The sequence below is a fragment of the Perognathus longimembris genome, chromosome 14 (genome assembly GCF_023159225.1).
Source record: "Perognathus longimembris pacificus isolate PPM17 chromosome 14, ASM2315922v1, whole genome shotgun sequence".
In the NCBI taxonomy this organism is placed as follows: Eukaryota; Metazoa; Chordata; class Mammalia; order Rodentia; family Heteromyidae; genus Perognathus; species Perognathus longimembris.
In genome coordinates, this window is record NC_063174.1 from 21,759,396 (window position 1) to 21,771,881 (window position 12,486).

The following is a 12,486-nucleotide window of genomic DNA, read 5'->3' on the forward strand; positions in this document are numbered from 1 at the left end:
AGTTCACATGGGAGCTAGCTCATTAAAGCCTGTTTAACTCCTAACGTGGTGAATGCTGTGCAATGAATCTACCACAAAGTTTAGGAGATTGAAATCTTAGTTTATATACTGCAGACTTCATATTCTAAGAAAACCTCTGAAACCACTCCACATCTTGTGCCCATAAATAGCTGTAAGTGGGTTTTTGAAATTTGGAGTGGTACAAGCAGCTCTCTCCTCACCTTGAAACTTCTGAGGGACCCGATACAGTACTTGGGAAACAGCACAAGGTGAAGATCCCTTGTTTGTTTTGTATATAGAACACCTGACTTTGAGCCTGGGAGTCAGTACAGGGTAGAACAAGCCATGAGGCAGATCCAGGGGTCTTCATAGTCTGGTAAGAATCTGTCATGGTTTTACTAGTCACAATCTCCAACCTCCACATTTTATGCTGAGCTTTTAAAATATTACTTACAACTGCCAAGTCACTGAACCTTCATATACCAAGACATAGAGATGTTGGTTGAGAAATAGTCCCTGTTCTTCACATATGAACTCAGTATATGTAGCTGAGCACAGTGTTTCTATTAACTGCTTAAAACATAAATAATATAGCACCAAAACATTGATTCATTTTTTCAGCTTTTTAGTTACAAGAGAGAACAGCTTGGATCATATTCAGGGACACTGAGCTGAACAAATGTTAATCATGGAACACCTGGTATACTGTCCCAGAATTAGATTCTATGTGTCTGTCGTGCATTGAGCTAAATCTCCTGTCAGCAACCCCCAACCAAGAAGATGTATAATTTAACAGCAGTTCAGCAAACAAGGTTTATGGTATGTAACCTAGAAAACAAAAGCAGTGATGACAACACAGGAGATAATGGGCAAAGAGCAGGTCATTCATACTATAGTTAAGAAAAGACTGTAATACATGATAATAAAACTATGTTTCACTTTTACAATCAAGCATAAGTAAGTCAGATTTGGTGATAAGGTAACTGGAAGTGGACAGTTTAGTGAGGGAAGCTGTCTTTCAATGGCACAAAACAGGGTTTAGAGGCTCATGGGTACTGCAACCTCCAGAATATCTAGATTTGGAGGAAAAGGAGGTTAAATGCATTGTCTTGTTCACTAACCAAACTCCAGGACTAGACAGAAAGAGGAAAAGACATAACACATACTCTTTCTGGCAAAGAGGTAGACAGGGAGCTAGGAAATCTGATGGCTGGGAAGGATGGCTTGGAGTCTGATTAAAAATCACATCTTGGACTGCTGATATTAGCTGAACAGAATAACTCATGACAGAATAACCCATGAACAGAATGAGTCATATAACAGGGTCTTGCTGATCCATATCCCGTCACCCTTTGGGAAATAAAAAGTCTCAATTAAGGCCCCAAACTCCCCTGTCAGATGTATGGGAGGAGCTGATCCACGAGTCAATCTGTAGGAGTTAATGACAGTTCACCCAGTGTCCAGGAACGGCCTTCCTCATAGATCTCAATCAGACTTGGAGGTCTTGGAACCCTGAAGGCAGTTACTCATCCTTGAGCCTGCTGATGCTCTCTTGTCTTGCGAGTGTCATTTCATTCTGCTTTCACTTTGTTTTGGCTTCATAAGCTTGTTCCTACTAAAATTCCTCTGTTCTTGAACTCTTTTTCTGATTAAGACCAAGAACTTTCTGGCACTGGACGTGGTGTGACCCAGTAGCTCTTCTGATGATTCTAATAAACACTCATAGAAACAGGGGTCAGCCAGGGATTGTAACTGTAGGGCTAACACTGAGTTGTTGAAAGTATTGGAGACTTACTTTAAAAAATTGTTTCCCTTAAAAAAATACATTTAATCATATTTGCTGTAGAAGCAAAACATGGCAAACTCTAAGCAAATCATTCTTTCAAGGGCTTGTAAAAAGATGACTAATGCTCCATGGTGTATTTGATTTGAACTTTCCTTATTAGTTAGAGTCTACCTTAAAAACAATTCCTTGAGACTGACTTATTTTAATAGCTTCATATTAGTTTTTTTCCCTTCCTTCTTGTTTCAAGTAAATCTACATTTCATTAATTATAAAACCAAAGAATAAGATCACAAGATAATTTCAACTTGAGTCATCCAAACGCTTGCAGTGTCTTTGATAAGAAACTCGAAGTTCCTTGTCAGACATCAGTATAATTAAAAGATTAATTGAACACATAATGTCATAAGTAATTAAAATATTAGAACATCACTTATATGAGGTCCTCAGTGGACCTCATATAATAATGCCATTTGATTTGTTTTTTGTTTTTTGCCAGTCCTGGGGCTTGAACTCAGGGCCTGAGCACTGTCCCTGGCTTCTTTTTGCTCAAGGCTAGCACTCTGCCACTTGAGCCACAGAGCCAGTTCTGTCTTTTTCTATATACGTGGTGCTGAGGAATCGAACCTAGAGCTTCATGTATAGGGGGCAAGCACTCTACCACTAGGCCATATTCCCAGCACCTGTATGTACTTTAAAAAAGAATGAAGGGTTTGAGAAAAAAAAGTCTAACCTTTCATCGAATTCTCAGATCTTAATATTGTCTCAGATTTAAACAAATAAGAAAATAAGCCAAAAAAGCAGAGAAGGACAGGAAAAGAGGAGTTTATTATAAATCTATGTTTCCATGTGCCAAGAATTATTTTTTTCTTTTCCTCTATTTATCTTTTCTTTATTTATCCCTAAATGATGTTATATATAAAAGACAAATGTAACAAAGTCACAGTCTCATTAGCAAAGAGAAAGATTGACATTTGAAAAGTCAATTTTATAGTATGTATTGTTTCGTTATTTTATTTTATTAGGTATAAAATCAATGACCTACAAAACATCTAAAGAAGTATCAAGTTAACCCATATATTTATGGCTTGGAAGTGGCTAGCTCCACAGTTCCTGGGCTTTTTTTTTAATTGAAGCACCTGTCACCAGCCGACCACAACTTGGCTTTTCAATGCTCAGTCCCTGTCTCCTTTCATTTTCCCATAACAACTTGCATCTCCTTATCTGACCCAAATTTAACATTAGCATTTTCTTTTCTAGCCTGGAAAAGCTTCAAGCTGAAGAGTTTCTGGAATGCAAGGACAGCCACACTCGCTGGCCTTGGTGAAGAGATTGGTGTAGTTGTGTGGTTCAGTTACATTCTACAACAGTAGTTTCCTCTGCCAATGTTTTCAAACATCATAATGTTAGAAGGTTGCTGCATTTCAATGTACAGTTCACATTTTTCTTGCATGTTGAGAACATCTCCAGCCCTCCAGAATTCCTCTGTGAATGAACAGGAGTATGGAGAGGTCAGGGAAAGGAGCACCAAGCCTCCTGCCCTTTGCATGGAACATCAATCCTAAACCAGGCTTTTCATGGAGCACCAATCCTATGCCAGGCTTTGCATGGAGCACCAATACTATGCCAGGCTGTGTACGCCCTTGCTGAGCATCACTCAGCAGGATAGGAAGCTTATGTGATTAAGACATTGAATTTTCGGGACAACCCCACATAGTAAGTACTCTTTTTATCTCTGGTTTGTAGTTGAGGAAATGGAAATCCAGAGAAGCTTCATGTCTGGACATTTGAAATATTGGCCAAAAAAAAAAAAAAGTAGAAAACAGAGGTGCCTGGGAATGAAAAAAAAAATCAAGGTAAACGTTGTTGCCTAGTGACAGGAGTGTCAATAAAATCTAAAGCTCAGTCGTTGACATCAGCCAGGAACTGTAGTGCTAGCCACTTTCAAACTGTAACAGATGCTAGACTAATTTGAAATGACTTTGGATTTCTTATAGACCATTTATTTTATACCTAATAAGATACCTAATAAGATAAAATAGGGTACATGACATCCTCTACAGCAGCTGGGTTGGGACATGGGCTGGGTGCTTGTTACTGCATTCAGGCTCTTCTCCACTGGGTGCCTGAGAATAATGTGCTGAAGGCAAGTCTCCAGATCTCATTCTGGAAGCTTCTTCCTATTTCCTATAATGTGAAAAACAAGTGCTGTTGATATTAGTGTTGATATCAGAACTACAGTGTCTGCATCTGGATGTTGCTTACTGGATGCCTTTGTGTGCACCCTCTCTGTCATTCATCTCTATTTAGGCTGGACAATAGGAATGGCATTTAGACTTCAGAGAAACTTCAGGCCATTCCTGGAAAGCCATCACGGTCCACCGTGAATGATGAAGATCAAGACATGTTCTGAGGACAACTTCCTTGCACGAACAGATTTTGTGTGCATGCAGGTTCACCCCTATCTTGCAGCTCTTTTGCTAGGATTTATAAGAACAACTGTTCAGATTGCATTGCTGTAGCTTATGAGCTTGGTGCATATCATATGCCCTTGCATTCAAGATGAGTTAATGAAGATAAATTTTCCCTTAGGGGTATACAAGAACAGAGGCACTTGAAGGAATGAATAGCCATTTGGTCCAGTGCTAAAAAGGGTTGGTGGAGTTTTAGATTATGTGTTGCCCTGGTTCGGCATGAACATGCTGACATTAGTTGTTAGCACTATAACTTGAATTTGAGATACTCTCTGTACTTATACCTAATCCTAGAGTAATATTCTTCTGGGAAGGCATATATATCTGATCTCTTCTTGGCAGACTAGGAAAAGACTTAAAATCTCCTCCTTAAGCTGGAAGAAAGAGTTAACAATACCAACTTAGAATTAAGGGGAAAATGTTTTAAATTACTTTGTACCAAAAATAAGACAATTTAATAAGTTTTATTCTATAAAAGAACAAAGTTTGATAATATTATTTCCTTCCTTCCTTCCTTCCTTCCTTCCTTCCTTCTTTCCTTCCTTCCTTCCTTTTGCTCTTTCCCTTCCTCACTCCCCTCCCCCCCTTTTTTGGAGTTTGAGGCCTGGCTGCTGTCCCTGAGCTTTTTTGCTTACTAACCCTCTACCACTTGAGCCAAAGCTCCATTTTCATAGCTTAATTGAAGATAAGAGTGTCATAGACTTTCCTGTCTGGGCTGGCTTCAAACCACAATTCTCAGATCTCAGCCTCCTGAGTAGCTAGGATTACAGGTGTGAGGTGCCCAGCTGTGTAATGATTTTTTTAAATCAAGATATAGCCAGAAAACATGCCATTAAAATTTAGGTATATTAGAATAAAGAAAGTACCAATATTCTCCAGATTGCTCTCACTTGTTGAAGGTAATAGAGATCAGAAAGAACAGACCAGAAGGAGAATACCTTTAGGCTCTTGAAAAAGAGCTGCTAACCTAAGCAGAAATACGTAGAAACCAACAGCAGACTTGTCTTTTTTCAGTGTCAACAATAAAGACAACAACAATAAAAAAAGGCATGTCAAATTTAAAAAAACAGAGAGGTGCTTGCTACTTTTTTAGTAAACCAGTAAATATAAGTTAGGTGTCATTGTGTCACAACTTAAATGGATCCTTTAAGTAACTTTGAAAATATTTTAACTTTATACTATAATCCACTTTGGACAACAATTAGAAAACATAATAAATTACTTTATAGTTACATTCTCGTGGCAAGATTATATTTAGCACCATTCCAAATGCTACTTAATTTTGGCCATTTGTACAGAGATTTATTCCTTGGGATATTTTTTACTGACAGATGGGGAAGGTACAGTTCATTAAACTGACTAAGAGTGAGAAAAGTAACACTAGGATAACTGTATTTGTGCTAACAGATATTATAGAGGCCAGTAGGAAATGTCAAACTACAGCCAACCAAGCTCTTTGGCTTTTTCTTTCAATCAGAAGCATCTGACAGGTAAAAATTATACAGTCTAAAGAGGACTGGGCTCTCAGTGAATTAATTAGATTTAATGAGCACAAAGCAAAACACATAAATTAACAATGAGGAGTGATAATAAGCAGAAGGAAATTATATTAAGATGAAGTGTTAAACTGAAAATAGATTAATCCACTCTCACACCAAACGGTCTGTTTTATGAACTTCATAAATACTTGTTCTGAATATTCTGTGTTCCAGGTTGAGTTGTTGCTGTGAAAGTGTTCTGCATTTTGATCTTTAGAGTATTTGGCATTCTTTGCTATATGTATAGATTTGCACAGCCTGCACACATAGCCATGTTCACTCTTACCTTCTGTGTCAAGTGGCCAAGCAACAGTGCTTTGGAAATGTGGTCTGTGATGCCAGCCACATAGACCAGCAGTCCTTAGAGCAGTTGAATGGCCTGCTTATTCCAATGTAACTGGTACCATCCTGCCAACTGGCCTGGACTTCACCATGCTTAAATGGACAGAACTCTGAAGGGCAATTAATGTAGCAGATGGGGAGCTCAGTCAGCTGATGAAAGCATTTCAAAGCCCTGAGGCCCCTGCCCTCCAATTGCCCTCTTCTACTTCCTCACTGGGGCTAATTGGGTTAGCTCATTTTTCTCTCTTCTATCAAGTCTTTATGTGTTTCTTTTTTTGTGACACATCTCTTCCTCCAAGTTACTTGTAACTTGATTATATTTCATTGCAAAACTAAGACTAAAAGAAGGATTTACTGGGACTCTACAGTTTATGAGATGAATTTAAATATTAGGGCAGTGCATAGGTGTTAAGAAAAAATTTTTTACACAATATTAAGTATACTAGAGCGTTAACTATACAAAGGAATTCCCAGTAAGAGCTGCATGTTAAGTATACAAAAGGAATTATTTTTATTAAGTATACAAAAGGAATTCCTAGGAAGAGCTACATATGAAGGCCTTAGTTTCACAGAATAAACTCGTGGAATAAAATGAGGAACTATATGTAAAAGTTCTCTGTATTTGGGGAGGAGGGGGGACCTGGCTCCATTAGCACTCGATAAATGCCACCCCCCAAAAAAACAACCAATCATTTTTTGTTACTATTGTAAAATAAAAGCATTATAATTTATCATGTATAAACTACTTAAAAATTGATTAAGGCATTTTCCCAAAGCAATACTTTTTAAACAAAAGATGAGAAAATTGAAAATAAATGAGAGCAAACATACATTAAAACAATGAAAGAAGTACATATGACAACTAGCGGGATGAATTTTACTATATGATGTAAGCCCTAATACATAGCCCTAACATTTGTTAGGTGACCTGGTTCTGTCTGTCTGATAAAAGGAAGCATTGCCGGGTGCCAGTGGCTCATGCCCATAATCCTAGCTACTCAGAAGGCTGAGATCTGAGGATCACGGTTCAAAGCCAGCATGGGAAGAAGAGTTCCCCTGAGACTCTTATCTCCAATTAACCACTCAAAAACCGGAAGTGGAGCTATGTTTCAAGAGAGCTCAGGGAAAGTGCCTACCCAAGCCTGAATTCAAGCCCCAAAACCAGAAAACAATTTTGTTTTGTTTTGTTTCTGATGTTGGAGGCATGGCTCAGTTGGTAAGGGCCCTAGTGCAGAGCAAAAGTGGTGGTTACTAAGTTTGAGTGAGTTCTGGTCTCAGACCTAAAAAAATTTGTTTCTTTTGGAAAAATCCTGCTTACCGCCACCGCCCCCGCCCCCCCTGCCGTTGTGGAGCTTGAACTCAGAGCCTGAGCACTGTGCTTGAGCTCTTCTGCTCAATGCTAGCCTTACCACTTTGAAACACAGCCCCATTTCTAGTTTTGGAGTGGATAACTGGAGGTAAGAGTCACACGGGGACTTTTCTGCTTGGGCTGGCTTTGAACCATGATCCTTAGATCTCAGCCTCCTGAGGAGCTAGGATTACAGGCATGGGCCACTGACACCCAATTAGAAACAACAATTTTAATGCTCTGAGTCACTTAATACATGGAAGCACAGAGCAAATCCATTTCTTTAGTTTTAAAAATAAGATGATACAGTGGAAGAGATGGAGAAGAGCTTGCCAATCGACAGGGAGTGAGGATGGTGGAGGAGAAATAAGTGGAATACATTTGCTGGTTGTTCTTTTTTTGCCAGTCCTGGGCCTTGGACTCAGGGCCTGAGCACTATCCCTGGCTTCTACCCGGCTCAAGGCTAGCACTCTGCCACCTGAGCCACAGCGCCCCTTCTGGCCGTTTTCCATATATGTGGTGCTGGGGAATTGAACCGAGAGCTTCATGTGTAGGAGGCAAGCACTCTTGCCACTAGGCCATATTCCCAGCCCTGGTTGTTCTTTTGTTTGTCCTGAGCCAGCCATGGAATTCACGATCCTCCTGTTCCAGTCTCCCAGGGGTTGGGATTATGGCATTGCCCAGTTCTGCAGGTGTTGTTTATGCTCATGGTCGTGGTGGTTTATGAATCTACATGTTATAAAATAGCATAGGACTGCACATTACACTGTACAAACATCAGCTTCTTGGTTTTGTATATTATAGCTTTGAAAGATGTAATCACTGAGGGAAACTGCAAGATGGGCAAGAAGACCTCTCCTTCCTATTTTTGTAACTTCCCATGGATACATGTTTCAAAATCAGGAATGAGAAAAAGAAGAAATATTCTTCCAATGGACATTAACAACATTATCATAAAATATTGTTGCACAGTTGGTCTGAATTTTCAGTTTTCCCCAAATGAGTTATTTTCCTTAAAATAAACTTAAGTATTTGTACTTCTCTCCCATCCTCATCCTCCAGAATCTCAAAGATACCTTGCTATATCCCTTAGTTATATAAACTAATTTTAAAATTTATCTCAAAGTTTCTTTTTCCTTCCAGGCTGTACTTCCTGCCAGATCAGAAGCCAGTTTGATCCTCTCAAATTCTCATTGCTCCACGCCCAAATGTTACTATCTTTATTTAGATGAAGGCAGTCAACTCTAGACTCCCTCATTTATATCATGGTTTCTGGTCACTATGTGTAACAAGGTTTTCTTTTTTTTTCCTTTAAAAATTATTTATTTTATCTTTAAGTAGTTGTACAAAGTGGTTTCAATTCAACATGTCAACTTATGAGTACAATGCATCTTGATCACTGACACCCTTTCCATCATTCTTGACCATCTTTTCTACCTCCAGCAGTCTCCTTGTTAATACGTAAAGGCTTTCTTTATGTGCAGTGAGGTTCCCTTTTTCCCCTTGCCTCTTTTCATGTCAGCTATTCTCTGTTGCTGGGTATGTGGAAGAGTCAAATGTTTGAGTTTACCTGAATTTATCTGATATGCTCAGAGGTAGGTGATCTGCCACTAGGAGACATTTTCACTGCCTGATAAGATAGGAATCACTCCCGATTTTTGTAACATTCATCACAGGGGTAACTGATCCTGCTTCAAGCACCAGCATCTGTGAGGGATGATGCTCTCTGACTAGGGCAATGCAAGCACATACCTTTCACCTGCACAAAGTCCAGCTGGTGAATAGACTGCAGCAGGGGGCTGTTGTCCAGACTCAAGTCAAAGTCGGTGGTCATCCTGGGAGTGAGTGTGCCTTTCCCCCACTGATCCTCAGTCAGGTGCACTCTCCTTATGAGGGCGTCAGAAATCTAGGCACATCAAAGACCACAGCCTAAGAAATGCAGCATCACACTGGAACCACAATGTTGTTCTTTTACTATCTCTCTGGGAATGTAACCACCACTTCCTTGGGACTCACAACCTCCTGGCTTCTGGCCATTGGTAAGGAGAATCCTGAGCTGACCAGAATGATCCATGGCTTACCAAACAAATCTGAATACTTAGGTGAGTCAGAAGGAGGATACTATAAATAATTAGCAAGTGTACATTGGTCTAATAGACAAATCTGTATATATGATCATGGGATTTATGACTATTCCTCTAAAATCTAACAACTGTCAAGAACAATGTCATGCTGGTGATTAATTCTATTATAATATACAGATCTAGGCTCCCATTTTGAGCTATGGGTAGCCTTCAAAGAATTGGGAAGGATTTTTAACAAACTAGCTTCAAGAGGTTTGCACATAGAATTTCTTAAATTTTAACACACCGTTTTTATGTGGTTATGACTTTTATTCATTGGAGAAGTCTTTCATTGCATGTATTCAGTCTCCCTCTCATTATCGACTATCTACAAGTCCCTTAACAAAAGATTCCATATCATTGGGTTCAAACTTAAGTAAAATCTAGCATACATCATCTTAGCACTTAGCAAAAACAGTTAACACTGAAAAATGAGAATGCAAAAACAAAAAAGCCCTCATTATACTTTAGAAATCACTGACTTTCTGGCCAGTAGGTGGTGACAAGGAGCCTGAAACCTTGCACATTCAGATGTTTTTGACAAGCTGTCCAGGAGATAGTAATGGCGATGCAATGGAGAGTGCCAGTTCTTAGGCAAAGCAATACATGAGAAGAACTTACAGGGAATTATGTGTCATGATTAAACACAAGAACAGCGGCCCTCCATTTTTCAGGCTTAGCAGCACTCCTTGGAAGTCAGTGGGGTTTGTTTTGCAAGCACCCGCATACCCAATGCAGTACGAATGCAAGTTCTTTTTACTGAGGTACCTCTGCTCTGCCAACACTGCTGGATGTCCCGTTTATGTGTTCTACACTCAGTCCCACAGGCCATCTGGAATCTGAGGCTCAAACTACTTACCTGCAAAAAGCCACTGGGGTCATTTTCCTTGATCACCTCCAAGCAATATTCCATGAGACCCGTGGTCTGGCGTAATTTCACCGTGCAGTGAGAGATCTGATCTCGAACCACCTAGCATTAATGAAAAACAGAATGGTCCACAATGGCAAAGTAGAAGAGAAACGAACTGGATCTTGGGAATGCCTCTACAAACCAGATGTTAAGAACAGTATGGAAACAGAGCTGCATTTATTTGAATAGTCTGTGGCAATGTCTGTATGGACGGTGACTCTGGAAGACAGATGGGAGGAGGCTACGGGAGCCTAGTAACAATAGAAAGGAGCACAGAGGTTGGGATTCTGTGATCTCTGCATTGGATCCCTGTGCCGTTCTTTTGGGAAGATATCTCTCCTGTGAGCTGCTCTGATTCATGGGTAAAGAAGCTACCGCTTTCTGGTGACTGGCTGCAGGGTTGTATAACACTGGCGCCCACTTTCTCCACCCCTTCCTGTCCTTCTAAAGACATCACCATCTGAACCCCAGGGGTGTTCGTTTTGATGTATTTTCGTTCACTGGGCTGGAGGGCCCATGTGGAGTTTGTGGGAGACAATGAGATGAACTTGGAGAGATGATAAATGGATGAGAATAACCCACTTAGAGTCAGAGCGCTCATTCTAGAACTCACTTTTATAGGCTGCCCTATTTGGCAAGCGGTGTCTGCTTTAGCCTAGATAGGCGTCTGTCAAAGCCTGCAGGTTTGCCTCTAGGAAGTTGTCTTTGCGTGATGACAAACTCATGTCATAGCCTGAAAAGTTTCTTCAGATGTGTTCACCTTCCTGTCCTCTGCTTGGTGACCTGCATCTTGAATGACTTTTGAAGCAGAGAAGGGAAACTTTCCAGGAACCTTAATGATTTTCTTCTTTGATATGTATGCTATGCAAAAGCCATGAAATAGCCAACTATTTAGATTTTATAATTACTAAAAAGGATGTTAATGCTAAATATTAAAAATGTTTTCTGTTCCTTCTTTTAATTTTTGATCATAAAACTAATTTTCTATTAAATATTATGTTTTCTGAAATAATTGGGAAGTAGGTGAAAATAAAGCAAATAACCTCAAAACCCTAATGTAAATTTTTTTTTTTTTTTTTTTTTTGCCAGTCCTGGGCCTTGGACCCAGGGCCTGAGCACTGCCCCTGTCTTCCCCTTTGCTCAAGGCTATCACTCTGCCACTTGAGCCACAGCACCACTCCTGGCCATTTTCTGTATATGTGGTGCTGGGGAATCGAACCCAGGGCCTCATGTATACGGGGCAAGCTCTCTTGCCACTAGGCCATATCCCCAGTCTCCTAATGTAAATTTTTAAAGCAGCTTGATATTTCTTTTCAGTTCTTTTATTTTTCCTAAAACTAGACTTATTGATCTTGCACTTACAGTATATGACAATTTCCAGTCTACATATATTAAACACTATATTATAAGCATTTTCCATGTAGCCACCATTAATAAATCCTATTGGCTACATATGTAGCTCACTAAGTGGATAATCATACTTTATTTAATCATTCTTGTCCTCTATTATTGGACATTGAACTTCTTCCTAATTTTTTAAAACAATGATTTCACTTATTGTTTCTGTCTACCTGTTTTCCATTATTATTATTGTTATTATTGTTATTATGATTGTCAGTCGTGAGGCTTGAGGTCTGGGTCTGGGTTCTGTCTCTGATCTCTTTAGCTCAAGGCTAGTGCTCGGCCACCTGAGCCACAGCACCACTTCCAGTTTTCTGGTGGATAATTGGAGATAAAAGTCTCATGGACCTTCCTGCCTGGGCTTTCTCAGTTCTCAATAGATAGGATTATAAGCATGAGTCATGAGTACCTGGCTCCATTATTTTAATGTGGGAAAAGTATATAACAAAATATTCCAGTTTAAACATTTTTAAGCATACAGTCTGTTGCATTAAGCACATACACATAAAGTATAACTCTAATCACTGTGGATCTCCGGATGTTTTTGTCTTCTAGAACCAATATTGA

The 12,486-nt window shown here is 39.6% G+C and overlaps 1 protein-coding gene across 5 annotated transcripts in view; it reads right to left on the minus strand.

Annotated features, from left to right (window-relative positions):
* Positions 1–12,486, minus strand: part of Trim9 (tripartite motif containing 9) — a 109,546-nt gene that overhangs the window by 27,441 nt on the left and 69,619 nt on the right. For all 5 annotated transcript variants that reach the window (XM_048362140.1, XM_048362143.1, XM_048362142.1 and 2 more), the window contains exons 4-5: positions 10,468–10,578; positions 9,238–9,391 (exon numbers count right to left, since the gene is read on the minus strand). In XM_048362140.1, the coding sequence (XP_048218097.1) occupies positions 9,238–9,391; positions 10,468–10,578 (265 nt within the window). The remainder of the gene's footprint in view (positions 1–9,237; positions 9,392–10,467; positions 10,579–12,486) is intronic.